The 20,128-nt window shown below is 38.0% G+C and overlaps 3 protein-coding genes across 24 annotated transcripts; 2 read left to right on the top strand and 1 right to left on the bottom strand.

The window, feature by feature from the left end:
- Window positions 1-2,656: 2,656 nt before the first annotated feature.
- LOC133720687 (soluble inorganic pyrophosphatase 4-like) lies at window positions 2,657-6,129 on the top strand. Of its 2 annotated transcripts, none has more exons than XM_062147110.1 (9): window positions 2,657-2,879; window positions 3,881-4,099; window positions 4,192-4,220; window positions 4,373-4,438; window positions 4,518-4,625; window positions 4,973-5,038; window positions 5,108-5,228; window positions 5,341-5,422; window positions 5,751-6,129. In XM_062147110.1, exons 2-9 carry the CDS (start codon window positions 3,883-3,885, stop codon window positions 5,791-5,793), a joined length of 732 nt encoding a protein of 243 aa, XP_062003094.1. In that variant the 5' UTR covers window positions 2,657-2,879; window positions 3,881-3,882; the 3' UTR covers window positions 5,794-6,129. The 2 variants fall into 2 exon arrangements, with proteins under 2 accessions (XP_062003094.1, XP_062003095.1); XM_062147111.1 differs by lacking the exon at window positions 2,657-2,879 and adding an exon at window positions 3,157-3,472.
- Window positions 6,130-8,441: 2,312 nt separating this feature from the next.
- Window positions 8,442-10,829, top strand: LOC133721085 (uncharacterized). The gene is made up of 2 exons (XM_062147608.1): window positions 8,442-9,206; window positions 10,573-10,829. Exons 1-2 carry the CDS (start codon window positions 8,581-8,583, stop codon window positions 10,577-10,579), a joined length of 633 nt encoding a protein of 210 aa, XP_062003592.1. The 5' UTR covers window positions 8,442-8,580; the 3' UTR covers window positions 10,580-10,829.
- Window positions 10,830-11,672: 843 nt separating this feature from the next.
- Window positions 11,673-19,520, bottom strand: LOC133720286 (putative disease resistance protein RGA3). 21 transcript variants are annotated; one of them, XM_062146522.1, is made up of 15 exons: window positions 18,186-19,518; window positions 16,805-17,111; window positions 16,454-16,537; window positions 16,225-16,353; window positions 15,926-15,979; window positions 15,707-15,824; window positions 15,449-15,565; window positions 15,110-15,195; window positions 14,680-15,009; window positions 14,294-14,405; window positions 13,629-14,162; window positions 13,163-13,245; window positions 12,975-13,037; window positions 12,242-12,333; window positions 11,673-12,149 (listed from the first exon to the last, which is right to left on the bottom strand). In XM_062146522.1, exons 1-3 carry the CDS (start codon window positions 19,011-19,013, stop codon window positions 16,518-16,520), a joined length of 1,155 nt encoding a protein of 384 aa, XP_062002506.1. In that variant the 5' UTR covers window positions 19,014-19,518; the 3' UTR covers window positions 11,673-12,149; window positions 12,242-12,333; window positions 12,975-13,037; window positions 13,163-13,245; window positions 13,629-14,162; window positions 14,294-14,405; window positions 14,680-15,009; window positions 15,110-15,195; window positions 15,449-15,565; window positions 15,707-15,824; window positions 15,926-15,979; window positions 16,225-16,353; window positions 16,454-16,517. The 21 variants fall into 21 exon arrangements, with proteins under 21 accessions (XP_062002506.1, XP_062002510.1, XP_062002508.1 ...); XM_062146526.1 differs by having other exon boundaries at window positions 15,449-15,553; XM_062146524.1 differs by having other exon boundaries at window positions 15,767-15,824.
- Window positions 19,521-20,128: the final 608 nt, after the last annotated feature.

Raw genomic sequence — 20,128 nt, 5'->3', positions numbered from 1 at the left:
TTCAAAATTGGTATGCATCTTTAAAGCCAAAAGAAGAAAAATCAAAGTAAGAAATTCTGAAAAGGAAAACTGGCGTATGAATCCCGAAGTATCGATTCTTGCAGATAAGGAAAAGTCGAATTGAAATTGTGCAAGTAAGATTCTTATGCCAAACTGTATAATGGCATAGGACGAATCGACGAAGATACCATATATATTCTTCTATTTGGTCATTGGTGATTGCATCACTGTCCTAATAAGCAAAGTAGGAGACAGGACGTTTGAGGTCAAGCATTTTCTTCGGGTTTCGGATGCGAGGTGTTTGTCAAATTGTTCAAAGAAAAATAGTTGCGATGATAAAAGGCAATGTAAATACAACTAAATCAATGACTTAAGATGTTGTAAAAGCTTACGTTTTTGTTTTATCGTTTGACAAAAGCGCAAGTGAAGAATTTCATTACCTTTAATTGGTTGCTTTGGCTCCTCTAAAGTAGACAATTGCGCAGTGACCAGATATGCACTATTCTCGAGTATCTTATATCAAGTATCTTGTGATTTATAAAATTACATGCTTATATTTAAAACGAGGAATGCTAGCAACCTTCCCCTCAAATCTTTTCCTTTCTACCCCTTTCGAGAAATTTTTCCATGCTACCGTCATACCAAATGGATATGTGACGGCCCTATGAAAAACTCCCATGTGGATTTTGTTGCCAACTCAGATCCATGTTGAACACCAATTTCTCTAGAATACCCTCTCTCGGTAGCATAGAAAAATTTCTCCTACCTTTCCCACTTATCTTGTGCCATGTGGATTCATTTATGATTACAATCTATGTATTTACTACCTTAAAAAAATAACTAATTTAATTCCATGTTTTGCCCTTATTTATGTTTGACTTTATTAAATGCTCTCTATTAATATGAAAAAAAAAACTCTTGACTCTTTTGTTTTTCTAACTTTTTTTTCATTTCTTATATTTCCTAAGTTTTTCAATGAAAATTTTTCTTTCATTTATTTGGTCATGTTCCATAATACCGAGTCTTTTTTTGACATTTTTTTTATATAAAACCCACAGAAAATAAAAAGAAACAAAAAAAACAAAAAAACAAAATGGTAAAACTCACTGACATGGCAGCTGCAAACGTTTTGTTTTTCCTTCTCGTTAGAACACATGTTAGATTAGATGATTATATAAATTTTTTTTTTAACATTTTCTTTGATATATGTATATAAGTAAAGCAAACGTTTGGCCATTTTTTTGGTTTCAATTCTTTTCTTTTTTTTTGGAAAAAATTTGAAGTATGTATGTTCTTAAATATATATGTACGTATTTCTTATGTAAATACATACGTAAGCCTACAAAAGTAATATAAATTGCAAATAAAAAGGATTCACAAAACAAAAAAAAAAGTTGAGAAACTAAAATTAATTACTTAATTAAATGCATGTGAAATTAAATAAGGGTAAAGAGGGGAAGTGAAAACTTGTCTTTTAATTGTATTAATTATTTAAATTTTTTAGATAGTGGAATACACGTGGCATGCAATTAATGGAAAAGGTAGAAAGAGAAAGATTAGAGGGGAAGATTGCTAGCATTCCTCATTTAAAATTTAATAATTACCTTTTTGTTCGATTATTGTTAACGGGAAACTCGCAAATCTTTTAAATAGATGTGCACAACATCTAAATTCATGCATGTATATCTTATCCAATTATCAACAAATATGGAAGGCTAATTTTCATGAGGTCTTGTTATAATTAACAAAACCTCATCTTACATTTCTACGGCCGAAACCGTTCACGATCATAATCACCTTCAAATGAAAAATTCATTAAGAAAATTTTAATCCATTACGAAATTCATTATTTAAGATACTGTACTAATATGAGATTGTAAATTAAAGATTTGTTAATTATAATCGCACTAAATGACCTAAAATTTAATTCATTAATTTGTTGCTTAATATATTAAGGGAGAAAACAAGATCAACCCTAATGGAACAAATGGTACGTAGTTGGCTGCCATGAAGAACAAGTCCTCAAACACTGACTAGGTCAAGTCACGGTAGTAAAGCCCATGCTTAATGTTTCTAGAAAATCGACCATATCCTCAAAGAAGACCAACATTTAAAGCAGTCGGAACGGTGATAATTTATTGCCTTATCCAACATTGAAAAATCTTAATTACCGGATTTAACAAAGACTGGTAGGTAAAAAAGTCAAACTTTTCTCGGAGGAGTAATGGATAGGCATTCCTACACACACACACCTCTTCCGCACAATCCGCATGCCCAAGATAAAGGAAACGATACCCCCACAATCGTCCACGTTGCTTCTACGACACTCCTCCCCCGCCAATCACCACCCTCCTCCCAGCCCCACCGGTGACGTGGCAGGATTTAATTAGAAATAGACTGCGGACCACGCGAGATGGGCGTGGTCCGTCGGGTATGGGATTGGAGCTCAGACCTAGCCACCGTCGAATTCACGATATCGCGGCGAGCGAGAAAAAGAGATGCGCTACACGACCGTTAGGAACACCGTCTTTGTCCGAAGTGGGGTCCAGTGGTGGCCAGTGAGGATTTGACACGTAAGGGAACGAGTCCAGCTGGAAACACGTTATATTCGGTTGGCCAGAATATGCGGATGCTATAGGCATTTTTCCAATTTCACAGGGGGAGAAAATTAAAATTCCTTGTTTAATTTTTTTTTCTCGCCTTTAAATGGGGGAGAAGAAAGAGAGCGGGAACACGTACAGCTCCTCCTTATTGCTTTCCTCCTCTACTTGAGCGCCCCATAACTACTCCATTCCCATTCCTCTCTCTTTGAGATCTGTGCTGTTCTTCTTCTTCTTCGTCTCCGGCGAGGCTTTGCTGTTTGCTCCGATCCTTTGCAGGTGCGTTTTTTCTTTACTTTCTTTTTTTCCGGAGACTTGATTAATCGCTTTTTCCAGCATCTATGGCTGATTTTAGCGTCGTTTTGTTGAATTTATGGCGCGTTTTGAGCTGATTCTACCGTCGTTTTACTGTGCTAGTGGATCTGATTTTTGTTTTTTTTTTTTCCGCGTTGAGTGCGTTTTTCCTGTACACGCGGTTTGTCTCCTAGTTTGCGTCTGTTACTTATTTATATCTATTGAAGACGATTCTGCGAGATTTGTGATGATTTTATGAGATCACAGTTTTTAGGTGTCGAGAGGTAGCAGTGTTTTTGGTGTGAGTGTTCATGGAGACTTTGTGTTGTGTGGATTAAAAGCTAGTTTCGTAATTTTACAGCTAAGTTTTGGCAGATCTGACTCGGTTTCGCTGGATATTTAGATTAAATAGGCTCCGTGCAGTTTCATTTGCTCGGAGACTCGGTTTAGTGTTGAATGAATGCTTTTGCTGGAAGCGTTTTTATCTGAATTTTTTTGACAACTTTATTGGAATTTAGATTTTGGAAGTGAAAACAGTGGCTTTACAAAATTTGGAGGTGTTGGAATTTTTGGTTTTGGTACGTGAAATTGATTCTTCTCCTTTCGTTCTGCTTATCCACCTCCTAGAGTCATTTGGATCTGATAGCTCAGGTCCTTCACATATAGTCTTAGTTTTATGCGATCGTCAGATTTTACTTCTTTATCCCCGCATCATGAGTGTATGTATATATTGCTGTGTATATATATGAGGTGCTTCATTGCATATGAGAATTTTGTTGTGATTTTACTCAACTTTTGAGATACGCTAACCTTGTACATTTTATTTGTTTGGTCAGTTGCTATAGATTTTAACTTTTTGAAATTGTATTAAATGCTTGCGAGGAATGATCCTTGTAAAACATATTTCACAAACTTTGCTTTGTCAAATACCTGATAGCAGCTAATGTAGTTCGTCTTCTGATAACTTCATGTGTTCTATCTTGTAGTAATGGTTCCACCCATTGAGGCTACTCAAACAGTTACTGAGATTCCCCAAAAAGTGACTGAAATTCCTAAGAAAGTTGCTGAAGTTCCTAAGAAAGTTACCGAGACTCCCCACAAGGGTAGCAACCATTATTCCTCACATCCACCTCTTAATGAGAGGATACTTTCTTCCATGACCAGGAGGTCTATAGCTGCACACCCTTGGCATGATCTTGAAATAGGTAAGCATAGCTTTTGTCAACCATTTTAGCCTGCTGTCTTTCTTTAATTGTTATTAACCTATGTGGACATATCTTTTGTCATTTAAATGCAGGACCTGATACTCCAAAGATCTTTAACTGTGTAAGTACTCTGAACATTAATAATCATTTGATCTATTGCAACCTAACAGAAGCAATTACTTGTTCAGTAAAATTGTCAAACTATGAATTGCAATTTGTTTTATGTGTGGAATCCTACTCACCATTGTCCTTCGGGAAACAAAATCCATGCAGGTGGTAGAAATCGGAAAAGGAAGCAAGGTGAAATATGAACTTGACAAAAAAACTGGACTTATCAAGGTAAATATCTGTTCCACTTATCTTCTGGTACCTCTAGTATAAGTAAAGTATGTTTGCTAACTGGTGATTGTATATACAGGTTGACCGTATACTGTACTCATCTGTTGTCTACCCTCACAACTATGGCTTCATCCCCCGTACGCTTTGTGAGGACAATGACCCCTTGGATGTCTTGATTATTATGCAGGTAATTTAGGCTTTATTTCCCTTGCAAGTTATGTTTTTGGAATTTTTGTTTGTGAATCACGCACAATGGGGACATGGTCTTGTGCATTTTGAAATGACCTTCAACCAGTTGGGAACATACATACCCCATCCATGTCTGATGTGTTCCCTCCAATAAAATCATAAATTTGTCTCATCAATATACACATATCAAAAAGTTTGTGAGATACCTTTCACCCATGCATAAGCCGTGCTAGTGAATCATTGGGTAATCTATAATTAGATTTCCACATTTTCTGAATCCTTTGTGTGTTTATTTCAAAGCCGTTCCTTGTATCTGATCTATTGTGATTCTGCAAAAACTGACAGGAGCCAGTTCTTCCTGGATGCTTTCTTCGGGCTAAAGCTATTGGCCTGATGCCCATGATTGATCAGGTACATAGTCAGACAGCAATTATTGTTCTCTTATACTTTCCATGGGTTTCTAACTTCTTATGAAAACAGGGTGAGAAAGATGACAAGATCATTGCTGTCTGTGCTGATGATCCTGAATACCGTCACTACAATGACATCAAGGAGCTGCCACCACATCGTTTGGCTGAGATCCGTCGCTTCTTTGAGGACTGTATCCTTCTTAAAATTTACTTGTATAGAAAGTATATTTCTATGGTTTATTTTATGTTCTTTCTCCAAAGCTCTATGAATATAAAATGTTTCCTTAACAAAAACAATAACAGACAAGAAAAATGAGAACAAGGAGGTTTTAGTTGACGACTTTCTCCCTGCATCTGCTGCCTTTGAAAGTATCCAGCAGTCCATGTAAGTGTTAATGATTTGCTGTAGGATTGCTGCATAAAATTAGAGAATTATTGCTTCCATTACATCTGCATCATAAGTAACTTTCTTTGTTTCAAGTTTTTTCAGTTCTGGTTCTATAAGAAATTTGATACAAAATTGCATGCTTTGGCCTCAATTTCATTTGACATATCCTGAAGTTCAAGCATTTTGAATATTAGTTCATAAGTTAGACTCCATGTGTACATCACTCATCTTTGGAAAGAGTCACACTCTTAGATGCTTAATTGGAATCAATTTACATTCATGGAGTATGGTCTTAATCTCTCAAAATCTTTGTTCTGATGTATAGGGACCTTTATGCGGACTACATTGTGGAGAGCCTCAGGCGGTAGTTGTTTGTGCGAGCAATGAATCTCGGTGCTATCCTATTATAGACAGATTATATATGTCCTTATCTTTGTAATGATGATGATGATGAAAATAACTCAACAAATTAGTCGTTTTGGCATACATACATTGTCTCGCAATGTAACATGCTTATACGACTTCTAGATGGAAATTTTCTTATATGACAAGTATTAAGTCTTGTATACAGTGATGAATGTTGAAAAGCATACATCTGTGTCCCATTTTTTTGTATTAGCCTATCATGGGTTTCAGACAATTATCTTTGATTTGTGTTATGGTTATCCCTTCATGAATGTATTCTTTATAAATGTATTCTTTTATATGTTCGATAACATTGTAATGAATCTATTCTTGTAAAATGCTCAAAGTTAGTCTGTAAAAACGTTACAGAATTCAAGATTTGTCAGTATGTCAGCTCCGAATAAGCTAACGTTTTCATGACTCGAAGTCTCGAAGAAAGAGAGACGTTTCTTAGAAGCGTTTTTCGCACTGTCAAAAACAGTTTTGAACACTCCTTTTAGCGTCTTCCGTGCTGATTCGAAGTAATGAGTCCCAAATGAATTGGCCTCTCAACTAGGGGTGGGCACTTGAACCCGACCCGGTCTCGTCCCGAAAACTGCCGGGACGGGACGGGTTTGAAACTTCAAATTTTACTATTTAGGCCCGTCCCGTCCCGTCCCGTTTTAACGGGACGGGTTTCGGTTTGGTTCGAAGAAATCCCTCAAAGGCCCGACCCGTCCCGATGTATTAAAACTTATTTTATTTTCCTTATTTTTCAATCGGTTTTTGACCTAATCTGCAACTCATTCGGTCATTCCTCTCGAAGTCTCGAGTCTCCACCTTTCCTTCACTACTTCAGGCTCTCGGTCATTCCTTCCCTTTCCTTCACTACTCATTCGGTCATTCCTCTCGGTTTTTGACCTAATCGGCAACTCATCCGTTCACCGACTGAGGGTTCCCAATTCTGCAATTCACCTCCACTCCTCCAGGCTCCATCAATTCAGCTCATAAGCATCACCGAGACACCGACCCATTCCCAATTTCCCAAAGTTCCTACCTTCCTGGTCACCGAGACTGCAAATGTAAGCCATGGATTCTTAGTTTCTTACAGTTTTGCAATTTATACTTTATAGACAAACTTCGATTTCATTGCCGATGGTTTTGCAATTTTGATTTGTTTGATTGGGATTGTGAGATTACATGTGTAGGATTAGCCGATTAGGAGTTCAATTTGTTCGATTGGGTTTGTGAACTTACAGTTGAGTTCGTGAAGATCGATTGGGTCAGTGGGTTTTGTGAAATTTGTTCGATTGGGTCAGTGGGTTTTGTGAAATTTGTTCGATTGGGTCAGTGGGTGTTGTGAGTTGCAAATCCTGTGTCTGACTGGTTGCAGTCTATAGTTTTCTGAATTTTGCAAATCCTGAATTTTGTTTTGTAGTCTATAGTTTTCTACCTTCAAGAAGCTGATGGCTAGGGGGAAGAAAACTGCTCCAAATCCAAGAGCAAAACCAATGTATGTCCAGCTCCAAATCCAAGAGCAAAAGGCAAGGGAAAGCTTGGGGCAGCTAGTAATGTGATAGATGTTTGAACTTTGTTCAATTCATTTAGTTGTGTGCATATTTTCAATGAAGTGTCAAATTGTGAACTGTAATGGATTATTAAATTATGCAGATTTGGACATTTGGTCTTCTTTCAGTTCTTTGAGTTGCAGTTTGCTTATTATATCATGTTTTTCTTCTTGTTTAGGTTTAGTTGCAGCTTGCTTTAATGGAAATGTAGAAATGCATTAGCTTTAGTTGCAACTTGCTTTGATACTTTGGTCTTCTTTGAGTTGTAGCTTGCTTTAATGGAAATGTAGAAATGCAAAACAGGGAAATTGATGAAATTTCAGGAGATTTTTTTTTTTTTCCCTTTCGGGATATCCCGATCCCGTCCCGGTCCCGTTCGGGTTCGGGATGGTCGGGATCAATTCTCAAAAAGTGCCAGTCCCGTCCCATCCCGTCCCGAGTTTTATTTCCGGGTCCGGGACCGGGATCACCAGAATTTCGTCCCGTCCCGTCCCATGCCCAGCCCTACTCTCAACCTTGTTTGGATCAATCGACGTCTTGCTCTGCTATAATTCCAAACTTTTCTGTTATTGCGATAATCCATACACTCGAAACTCAACAAAGCAACTTTTAGCGCAACAAATTACATGCAATAAGCCTAGTAAGCATAATAACATATGGGTATATATGCTCTACCAAACCAACTTGTATCAGTTTTTCAGAGCACTCTTGTTGAAAGTTGTTCAATCTCTTTCCGCATGAGTTTTACTTCAACGTTGTAGCGCCTTAAAACCATAATGTGCTTGTCATGAAACCGCTTTTAGTAAAAGCACTACGTAGCAAACGCACTCCTACAAAAAACGAGCCTGAAGTGTCAAACACTTGCTTGGGTCATGAAACCGCTTTCAGTAGAAGCGATATGTACCAAAAGCACTTCTACAAAAACGAGCCTGGAGTGTCAAACCCTCACTTCTGAATTCTGATAAAAGGCATGGGCCTTAACTTTATCAGAAGCAGCCCACAATCCAAGAAATGATAAACATCCACGTCACTACTTAATCATCAAAAACTCAAGAATCAAAACCTAAAGCATAAAATCCATAAACCCTCTCACCCACCAAGCTCTTCTCTCCTCTCAAAACCCCCCAAAAACCCTTTTACTGTGGGCGATGTGCTAAAAAGCCTAAAACCCTGATTGAAATTCCAAACCCCAAATTCCCGATCATGAGCTCCTTCAGCAGCACCACCAACTTCGACAACCTGATGCTCCAAACCCTCATGGGTCGCCTCCAAATCCGACCCCCAACCACCGCCAACAACAACTCCTTCCTCTCCCAGACCCTCGAAGACCTCCTCTTCGACGCCGCCAACCTCTCCGCCGACGACGACGACGACGAGAACAAGACCCAGCTCGCCAAGGAGGAGTCCAAGCTCGAGAGGGAGATCATCCGGGTCATCCTCACCGGCAACACCGATTCGCTCAAGCCCAATTCGGGTCAGGCCGTCACGATCGGGGAGCACCACATTTGCGTCGGGTTTCACGAGGAAACGGGTTCGGATTATCGGGTCTGGGAGTGGCACGGTCATATTATGCTGTTTGATGAAGAAAACGGGTACACGCCGGAGTATATATACGGGAACTACTTTGAGAGATTGATTGGGAGGGCGCGTGGTGGAAGTAGTGGCGGTGGTGGTCGTGGTGAAGAGGTGAAAGAGGAGGAGGAGGAGGAGAAAGAGAAGGTGGGGAATTTGGGGCTCAGGGAATTGATTGATGGTGTGGAGGATTCGGGTCCGGCTCGGATTGTTCATCGGAATATCAATGCCAATGCCGGTTCTACAACTACCACAAGGTTTGTGTGATCACCCTTTTTCCGTATATCCCATATCTATGTTCTTGTATTGCTGTCGAGTTTCGCATTTGTGAAGTCTTTTGGAGTTTCAAAATTCTTGCTTTATTTAGAAATGCCTAAATGCAATTTGATGATGCTACTAGTGTGTTAGTGCCACTTCAATTACAATCTAGTGTTTATTGCCATTTTAGCTCATTTTTCATTGATGTTTCATCGAAAGTTTGGAGTAGAGGTTCCATTCAAGTATTAACCGAAAGATCATAGGGAAGGAAGCATCTAGTTTGTAATTAGAATTAGTAATCGTTAGGTTTTCTATTTGATTAAAGGTTTATTGGAATTGACCGGCCCTCCTTTGCCTTGTGGTTAGTGACTTGTTATACGGTCAAAGTCAGAGGTTCAAGCTTGATGTAACTGATCTAGATCAGGTTGACACCTCCAAAATAGGTCATGATTGGACTAGCAGTTTAATGAAGAGATATGCAAGTGGGACGAAGGATGTAACCATCCTTGACTTTGCTTGCTCATGGAGAATTCTAGTTTTAATGACAAAGCTTATAAGATGCCAAAAATCAGTGTTTTAGTTTACGAGATAGAAGCAAAAGAAGGTTGACCAAGGACTGTTCTAGCTTTTTAGACCTGTATTCATGGGTTGACAATATATTGTCAGCACAGAAGTATCACCAAGTTCTGTCAATAGGCTGAGCGAAAGAAGTATGACCAAGTACTGTCTTTAGACCTGTTATCACGAATTGACAATATACACGGCCGTGATGATCCTGCTGCTACTTACTTGTACGTTGAATTGTTCACATTCGTTTGCAGTCTTACCATCATTTTGTTCACACGTTTTGTGTCTTAAACCATTCTGGCATCAGTTTTCCCTATCTTAAACATGGGATATTGCTACAATGTGGTCATATTCATATCCCTTAGTGGATTTTCTGAAGTGTATCAGGACATCAAACGTAAAATTACAGAATGCTGTAGTTGTGGGTCTTTTCATCTTCAAGTAATTATTATGTGATCCTTCCAAAGTCCTGCTGTTCTCACCAAGTTTTCAGACCTTTCATGTACTTTTTTCCTCACAAAGTTGTACTTACCATGCGTTCCCCTCATTGATCATTGGGTGTTTTGATTCAAATTCTGAAAAGTGGGGATGCAGTCCCCAGAGGAATTGCTTAGGATTCTTTAGTTATGTCCTTAACTTTGCATGATATCTTGCTCTATTCAATCTTTAAGTGTCGATATTGTAAACTTAATTGAGGCAATGGTATCTGTTTTGCTTATTCTATACCATCATGCAGATCATGCCATTTGCACTAAGCTAATATTATTTGCATGTTTTCTACTGTTTTTCCTCATGCAGGACTTAGTTGAGACAAAAAGCTTTGATTTGCATAAGCAGTTTGGGGTGTAAAGAGCGAGCTGCGTTGAGCTTCTTGTTGCTTTTGTTACTTGGAGTTTGGGATCAAGATTGTTTATCATTTTACATGGTGCTTGTATGTTGCCTTCTCTAGTTTTTCTTGGGATTTCCAATACTTTTGGACAGTACAGAAGAAGGAAAAGGAATGTATTGTGAAACATTTATCTCTTTTAATGTAGTTTCTTAGCAGTTTTGACCAAGGAGTGCATCAATCTCTTACATCTTTTATGTCTTAGTTACCTGCCATGATGCCAAGGCAATAGTGGGTTTCCTAGAAGTGGTTACAGTTGCTAAGCCTGCTCTATTTTCCCTTCACATTGGCTTCCAAAATGATAGAAATGGTACATTATTTTGTTACTAATTTGCCTAAACCCATAAATCCCTAATTAGAAGCGACTCAAGGGCCTACTGGTATTAAGTGAGTTTAAAATCGCTTCAATTTTTTTTTTTTTTTTTTTACTCTTTGGAGTTTGGTTACACTCTCGAATTCTTAAGGGGTTTTCTACTTCATGTTCGGGTTTTGAAGAGCTTTATTTGAACTAAATTGATAGACTACTTTCAAAATCCATTTATTTGTAATGAAAAATTAACACCATCCAAACATCGAGTCCCACTATTTATACTGTTATACCAGTGTTGTGGTAGGACTTGGGATTGTGGGAATTTGGAAAGCAATACAAGCGTCGAGTCCGTTCTAGCCTTATGGGTGAGAATTTTCATAGCAAATTGATAATTTTAAATGTTTGTATGATGAGAATTTTTTAGGTGTCAACTCATGGGAGACATTTTAATGTCGAAACACCAACCATTGCACCTTTTCTAGCCTTCAGACACTGTCAGTGATGACCGAAACCACCTAGCCCTAAGTTCTTCAATTCTCATATTATAGGGCCGACCCTATCTATACGTTAAGCAGGCCGTCCCCTGAGGCCCCGATCTCATGGGTGTTAATTTTGTAGGGGCTCTATAAAAAACAAAAAGATAAAAAGATGAGTCTTCAGCCAGAGGACAGCGTGAAGATTAAGATCATATACACAAGGGGAGAGAGTAAGAGGAGACTTCTTTTTTCATGTTTGATACCAAGCTTAAGTCAAGAAGACACTAGCACTTCTATGTGTATTATTGGTACAAATGGAAAATTTGCTGCAAGAATGGAAGCTGCACATGACTACAGAATCAGCAGCAATGAACTCGAGCCTTTTGTATACCTTCTGAGTCCTGAAGCCTCTGTCCAATGACAGCTTTGTTAAATTATTACTCCATTGCTCTTTTCCAATGCGTCCTCAAACCCCAGTTTTCTCTCTTCAGATAAGAATTCATTAAGAGCATAAGCCACATCCATCAAGAATTTGAACAGCAAAAAGTAGTAAACTTGAGAGCTGAATATGCCACATTCAACAGTTTGGAGGCAGACTGAGAGCTTCTTTTGCTGAAAGGGAACTTGATGTTCAGCTTGGCTGGGCAGTAAGGATGAATCAGACCCAAAGTACAGATAATATATTTAGCAAATTGGAGTGTGCCTGCCATAAATGAAAGCATCTGTTTTCAGCACGATTGCTTAACATGAGTCTCATCAGCAGTATGATAGTTAAATGTACATAGTTTTACGTACCTTTAGAAATTAGGATATCCAAAGAAATCGTGCCCATCAACAGACTGAAACCACCGTAAGGTACTAACTATCTCATGACTGATATCCACTTCCTGTACAGAAATAAAACCTTCCAAATTGTTAAATGACCTGCTTCGCTTACTTCTCATCTTTAGTAATATCACTAATATGCAACAAATTTCCAATACACTCTTCAGCAGTTTCAATAATTCAGCTAATCTAACAACATAAGCTCCACCACTTTGTATGAATTCCACTGTTTTCAACATAATTCGCAGCAAAGAACCACTTAAATAGCGTATTGGTTGGTTCAATCTTCAGATGAAAATTTTTTCAGAGACCTCCAATTCAAAGTCAAAATGGTCTCAAGAACTTACTGGTAAACCAACACACATTCCTTGATTCATAGGGGGAAACCATAAATTTATAAAATCCAATTACTAATAAGAATAGGGTGATGATTTTGGCACTCCACTTTGCCCTATATTTTACCACATGCACTTCATTTTTATCTATATACATGCGTCTATACCTGAAACTCTGAAAGTACTAGAGCATCTAACCCAAAACCAATTGACAATGGGTGGAGAAGCCCAGTACATTAGCAGCTCTTATCCTACATTTCCTATGTGATATATTGAAGTGTTTGATAACATGCCTATAGAGGTAAAAACTTGGTGTTTTATTTATTTTACAGCTTTATTCAAGTATAAACACAGAGAGGAATCTTTACCTGTATCAACTGGAGTGCCTTTTATTACCTTCACGGCAACACAAAAGCAACCACCTTCTTCACCTTTCCATAAGAATCAGTCCAACAATTTGAGAAAGAACATGAACTCAAAATTTACTGTCAACTATCTCTGCATTATCTTTAAAAAACTAAGTAAATAACATACAGGGTAAAGAGAAATAAAGTACCTGGACTCTCTTTGCGCCTATTGCACAACTGTTGTTTCTCCTATTGAATAAAACTCCTAAACACCGACCTACAGATTATGCCCCTGCCAAATCAAAATGGTGAATGAATTGATTGTCTTGCTGCAAAAGAACAAGGACCAGTTGGTGTACATATTCAATGCTGGTGGTTAAAGAATAAGGACTATTACAATTTTGCTCTTTTCTTATGAGAGGTTAAAGCTTGTGGTGTTCTAATTGCAAGACTTTGAAAACTTCTATTTGCTCACAGAAAGCTTTTGCCTACACTAAATTTTGGTTACAGCGAAGTTTATTGCACTTCACAGCAAACAGTAAATCACAAAAAGAACACATTCTTCTCTCTGGGTGAAGATGTAAATTGTAGAACACATAATGCAAAAAAGGGGCAATAAACAAGGAAAAGAAAAGTTCCAAAAAGTGCATTAATTTTGATTTCAGACAAACCTACCAATCTGCAAAAGCATCTGCAATTGGTTGTTTTCTTTGGAGAATGATTGACAAACAATTCTTCCATAAAATCTGAACTGTCAAGCCACCTGGAGATAAGGATTGGAAGGATAATGATGAACCAGCATCCCAGTATGTTTTCAACCAGCTTCCAAATCTCTCCAAAAGCCAACTCCAGTGACTCTTTGAAACCATAATGTCATCTTCCTTCAAACTAAGAAAATCCAAAGAGCTAGAGAAATCCCCAAGAAAAGACACAAAGTAGAATGATAATAGTTGCTCTATAGTACAGCAGAACTGGTCAAATGCTTCACATTGTAAGTTCCATAGTCTCGCTGAAAAATAACAAGGACCAGTTTTGCGCACATATTCGATGCTGTCTTGAGTCTTGACAAAGGAACAAAAAATGGGCAGACCTTCAAGCTGCAAGCCATTAAAAGTTCTGCATTCAACAGTTTGAAGACACAAACCAAAAGGTTTCGCTGCTTGGCTTGGCACTAAGGAAGTCTCATCAGGTCCTGAATTTTCCCACAAACTGCATTTATTTTATATAAAAATTAAAAAGTTTCAGTGCGGAATGTCATATAGTACTAGCATCCCTTTTAGGCATGTTATCTTAACCTGAATTCTATCTGCACTAAAATAGATGTAAGAAGACCATTTTACCTTCGAAAATCAGGATATCCAAATAAATTGTGCTCATCAAAATCCCCCAAACTGCCATTAAGGCCATAACTGAATCAATCATGGCCAATATATGCTATGCTTTAACCACTTCCTGCACAGAAATAAGAGCAAGCTCTTCAATTAAAAGACAACTTCATTAGATAAGGCTTCAGCCAGAGGACAGCATGAAAATCAAGATCATATACATAAGGGCAAAAAAATTAAGAGGAGACTTCTTTTTGTATGTTTGATACCAAGCTAAAGTCAAGAAGACACTTGATGCTTCTATATGTACTGGTACAACAACAAATGGACAACTCACTGCAAGAATAGAAGCTGCACATGACTACAGAATCAGTAGCAATTAACTCAAGCCTTTTGTATACCTTCTGGGTCCTGAAGCCTCTGTCCAATGGCAGCTTTGTTATTAATTACTCCATTGCTGTTTTCAGATGCATCCTCAAACTCCAGTTTTCTCTCTTCAGATAAGAATTCATCAAGAGCATAAAGCATCAAATCCATCAAGAATTTGAACAGCAAAAAGTAGTAAACTTGAGAGCTGAATATGCCACATTCAACAGTTTGGAGGCACAGCCTGAAAGCCTCTTTGCTGAAAGGGAACTTGATGTTCAGCTTGGCTTGGCAGTAAGGAAGAATCATCAGTCCTGGATTTGCCCCCATAATGCAGATAATATATTTAGGAAATTGCAGTGCGCCTGCCAAATATGAAAGCTATCTCTTTTCAGCATAATATCTTAACCTGAATCTCATCAGCAGTATGATGGTTAAATGTAAGAAGACCATGGGTTTCCATACCTTTGAAAATTAGGATCCAAAGAAATTGTGTCCATGAACTAACTGAAACCACCATAACTGAAAATCTCATGACCGATATCCACTTCCTGTACAGAAATAAGACCTTGCACTTCAGTTAAATAACCTGCCTTGCTTATTTCTCATCCATGGTAATATGCAACAAATTTCCAAAACATACTCTCCAGTGGTAATAACTCAGCTAATCTAGTAACATAAACTCTACCAATTTGCAATCCTCGATATAATTCACAGCACAAAACCACTTAAATAGTGTACTGGAAATGGTAAGGACAAAAGATGAAGTTTAATCTTAACCTACTTATTTTGAAATGCACCAACCTACATCAACCTTCTGTTTGAACTCAACATGTCCACCTTCAGATGACAACATTTGTAGAGACCTCCAATTCAAAGTCAAAATGGTCTCAAGAATGTACTCGTAAACTGCACATATTCCTTAATTCATAGGGAGAAAACCATAAATTTATAACATATCTAATTGGAATATACTAATAAGAATAGGGTGATGATTTTGGCACTCCACGCTGCAATATATTTTACCACTTGCCCTTCATTTTTATCTTTATTCATCTATACCTGAAAGTACTAGAGCATCTAACCCAAAACCAATTGGCAATGGATGGAGAAGCCGAGTACCTAAACAACTCTTATCCTACAGTTCCTATGTGATATATTGAAGTGTCCGATAACATGCCTGTAGAGATAAAAACTTGGTGTTATATTTATTTTATAGCCTTAAGTATAACATAGAGGAGTCTCTACCAGTATCTATTGGAGTGCCTTTTATTTTAGTACCTTCACAGCAACACAAGCGCAACCACCTTCTTCACTTTTCCATAATCAGTCCAACTATTTGAGAAAGAACATGAAAGTAAAGATCTTCCCCCTCCAATTAAAAGACATAAAAGAATATACTGTATATGTATTGTAATCGGAAAAAAAAAAAAAAAAAAAAAAGGACATGTATGTCTAAAATTTTTTTGCCTCAGAAGTATAAATGCTAAATCAAAATTTCTGCCACTCAACATACTGATCATGAAACGTAGGGATTGGAGTGAGTTATTCTTTTGAATTTAACAGAGAGGAATTTATACCTGTAGCAATTGGAGGGCCTCTTAATACTTTTAACAACAACATGAGCATCAAACGACCTTTTTCCAATTTCGCTTACGACCCCAATCCTGCAATGTTGATAGAGAGATGATATCGAATTGTAGATGCTCCTGCAGATACAATGTAGGTGTAAGCTGACATGGAATCGACAGAGCAGCGAGAGGATAGGGGAAAACATCAGAAGAGACTAGAAGGTGTCACATAACTTACACATATTACTGCAAACTTGGAGCAATTACACATATTCTTGATGTGTCACAGAAAAGAGTCGATGCTAGTATCTGCCTCCCCGAACTAATAAAAAAGAAGTTATGGACACATCAAAACTTCATGAATTTTGTAAATAACTTGAGAAATTCAGAGCTCCATGAATTTTTGTCCCACCTAATAGTGGAACTTGTATTTTTGAATCAATTAAATTGACTGATTATAAAACGACTAGCAGAGATGAGAAGAAAACTGAGAGTGATAAGAAACAGCCAAAGCATTCTTGTCACTGATTTATACGACTGATAAAAAGGTACTCGATGAACTTGAGAAAAAGAAAAGAAAAAGAGTTACCTTGGAGGTTCGGAATATATATGATAAATCTTGGGCCGCTCTCCGCGGTGCATCTTTCACTCAAAAGAGGACAACGGGATATCTGTAGCCTATCTAATTTGGTGAGGCGTTGCATAGCTTGGACAGAAGGTAGAGACATCAGATTCTCGCATTCGTAAATACGCAAGAAGTGAAGAGATGCAAGATTTCCCAACCATTCTGGAATTACCTCTACTCCAAAGGAATATATGTGCAAATGGGTCAAAGACGGCAGAGACTTGAGCTTAGGCCACCCGAAGATACTTAATTCTTCAAGTTGAGGTAGAACCTGAAAAGCAGGGAATGAATCCAGCTCATTCCAAAACGACAAAGCGTATCTCGAGAGAAGTGAGAGTGGTCAGTTTATTGCTTAGAATACTTGCTATTATTTCAGAGATGGAAAATGACTGGGAGCACTTCTCAATTGACTGCAATACCTCAGGGTCAACTCCTCAAGGCAAGGAAACACTTCCATCCATTCAATTAGGTTATTCGCCCACTCAATACATAATGTTTTCAATGCAGGAAACAAAACCCTTGTATCATCAGAAGCGTGATCATAACCATAAAACTCATATCCCAAACACCTGAGGTTCTGCATCCGGTTCATCTTCACGTGTACAAGATTGGGCAGCTGGCTAAGTTCTGGGACTCCTTCGCATTTGTTGCATTCCTGTAATTTAAGTTGTTGGATAGCGATAACCATGATGGAAATTTAACACCCATGAAGCCACAAATCCTCAAAAATTCCAGATTAGAATGCGGTCGCAGGACTTCAAGTACACCTTCATCATTTTCAGCACCGCTGCTTGGCCATCTATGCTCCCATGTAAGGAACAACTTGCGTAGATGTTTCTTCTCCACTAAATAATGTGCTTCAACTATTATAATGTGCGAACTGAAGGGAAAGAGTGGCAAATGATGTTTTTGTGAAAACCATATTGTTGATCGAGTCCATGGTCCTTACTCCTTACGATGAAGTCAACTATTAAAAGTTTTGTTAGGAAATGGACATGTGGCATCGTCCTGATATCATCCTGATGGTTCAGTTAAGAATAAGTAGGTTAGGTTGTTAGAAGGTTACTGCATCATTACAGGTCCTCATTTGTATATATACTCGATCAAGCCAGTTAGGCAATCGAATACTTGGCCATTTTTCAGTGCAAATTTTCTCTAAATTTCTTTGTTTCCAAGAGTTAAACGTAACTTCCTAAACTGAAAGGCTTCCGCAATATATTTTTCTTTTGCATAGGGTGATTTGCATGATTCTTCCTGTTGCTCTTTTATTTTTAGAAATTTTCTCATCAATTAATAAAAATAAGTAGAAAGCATGAAAACTAAAACTTTGGTATCATTTACATACCTTTGCTATCAATGGTACACCTCCGCACTTTTTAGCAATCTTCCTTCCAATTTTTTCTTGATCTCCAGCGATAGAAGCACCCCCAACTGGAATTGCTTTGTCTTTCAGTATGAGCCAACATTCATCATCTGATAGTTTTTTCAAATCACACCTAGGAACCATTTTTGCAACTTTATCACGACGGGTGGTGACAAGGATGCTGCTTCCTTGGGTCTCCACCAAGCAATTGATCAATTCTTCCCATTTTTGAGAATTGTCATTCCAAACATCATCGAGCACGAGAAGATATTTTTTCCCTTTCAACTCATCTTTTAGGATTTTACACATTGCATCTATAGTTTGTACCGAAGCATACTCAGGTTTAAGAGACTCCAAGATTCCCCTTAAAATCAAGTTGACTTCAAAAGGGACAGACACACAGAACCACATCCTTTCTTGGAAGTGTTGTTTTATCCTATCATCATGATATACTGATTTAGCCAAAGTGGTCTTCCCAAGTCCCCCCATTCCCACAACGGCCAGAACTGAAGGATCATTTTCCTTACTGTTGTTTGAGTTGGTCAAGGTTTTCACTATATCTTCCACAACATCTTTCCTTCCAATGATATTGCTTTCATCTTTTTTGAACTCAGAGTATGTTTCCCTATCAATTCTTCTATCATAGGAGCTTGTTGCCTCTATGGAAGGCCTAGCAACAAACCCAAAACTGCTTGCCCTTTTACCCAAATCCTCCAAAGATGTGTTGATTTTCTTAATTTTATGTGCCATTTTAACACGAAAAAAGATGGGATTGGAGAGGGAAAACAAATTTTGCACCTTTTTCTGCATTTGGTTTCACAGTTCCACCTTACGCCGAAGAAGCTCATATCCGTAGTCATCCAAAACATCATCGGCAGGATGAGCTATATCTTCAAGCTCCTCCAACCAGAGCTTCACAGCCTCGCCCTGATCTTGTCGCATCTGTTCAGCATCTCGTAGCACAGCTTCAAGAAAGAGCAGCGACTTACGCAGATTTGCTAATTCTCCATTGAATCCTCATAAAAGAGTGAACTCTTGAGTGGCAAGTGAAGCCACTTTGGTCAGCATTTCCTGTGCAGCAAAAGTAAGGAACTCAGCCATGGAATTCTACTGAAGAGACTTGAGAGTCGAGAAAAAGAACAGACTGCTTGATTAGTTGAAAAAACTAGAAGAAGATGGGAGAAAAAAAATCACTCCTCTATAAATTTTGTAAGGCCTCGGACTATCTATCAATGACTGAATGACCAATGTGGATGGAGTTGCGGATAGAAGATACCCGACCAACAAGATTGGGGATAGATTCTCCACTAGTTTTTGGGCCATGACGATGAAAGGTGCTTGCTTTTTTCCTTTTAATAAAGCATGCTTTAACTACAAGACAGCACAATGAAAAGCACGAAGGCCACGGTCATCCATCAAAAATGGCCATCCAACCATGCAATCATAACCTGAATTTCTCATTTTCTCATGTCAACACATTCAAATAATTACAACCAAAGTTAAAACTGGAAGAAGATCTGGATAGCTTTATTATAGATTTTGATCAAATTACAATCCAGATACTAGAGCCCAATTCTAACACCCGTTTAAGTACTTCTGATAAATTTCAAATGTGCGTACTGCGAGGAACCAAATTTTAACATCAATTAGCAAAGAACCAAACAGAATTAAGATAAAAACACAAAACGGTATAGAATTCAAACGAAGTTGAAAACTGTTTGGAGAAGGCGTTAAATATGGTATTTGAATGCATATCTCCACTCAGCACCAAAATACTGGCGAAAAGAGTGCATAATGATTCAATGAACATAACTCTGTAGAAACAAAAAAGACACATTAGTGGAAACTTAGATATAGGGTGAAAATGGAGTGATTGATCAACAATGTGAACATTCTTCTTTCACAGTGAAAAGTATGGTGGGTAC

The sequence above is a fragment of the Rosa rugosa genome, chromosome 7 (assembly GCF_958449725.1).
Source record: "Rosa rugosa chromosome 7, drRosRugo1.1, whole genome shotgun sequence".
Classification (NCBI taxonomy): Eukaryota; Viridiplantae; Streptophyta; class Magnoliopsida; order Rosales; family Rosaceae; genus Rosa; species Rosa rugosa.
This window is presented reverse-complemented; position numbering and strand designations above follow the sequence as displayed.

What these genes read in the sequence shown, in the direction of transcription:
- LOC133721085 (XM_062147608.1), top strand. Translation starts at nt 8,581, where the DNA reads ATGAGCTCCTTCAGCAGCACCACCAACTTCGACAACCTGATGCTCCAA.
- LOC133720286 (XM_062146533.1), bottom strand. Translation starts at nt 19,013, where the DNA reads ATGCAGAAAAAGGTGCAAAATTTGTTTTCCCTCTCCAATCCCATCTTT. An exon ending in GTGTACCATTGATAGCAAAG is followed by an intron (nt 17,112 to 18,185) that starts GTATGTAAATGA and finishes CCTGCTTTTCAG; the next exon opens with GTTCTACCTCAACTTGAAGA. An exon ending in ATATATTCCGAACCTCCAAG is followed by an intron (nt 16,538 to 16,804) that starts GTAACTCTTTTT and finishes CTTTTTTATTAG; the next exon opens with TTCGGGGAGGCAGATACTAG.
- LOC133720687 (XM_062147110.1), top strand. Translation starts at nt 3,883, where the DNA reads ATGGTTCCACCCATTGAGGCTACTCAAACAGTTACTGAGATTCCCCAA. An exon ending in ATGTCTTGATTATTATGCAG is followed by an intron (nt 4,626 to 4,972) that starts GTAATTTAGGCT and finishes AAAAACTGACAG; the next exon opens with GAGCCAGTTCTTCCTGGATG. An exon ending in TGATGCCCATGATTGATCAG is followed by an intron (nt 5,039 to 5,107) that starts GTACATAGTCAG and finishes TTATGAAAACAG; the next exon opens with GGTGAGAAAGATGACAAGAT.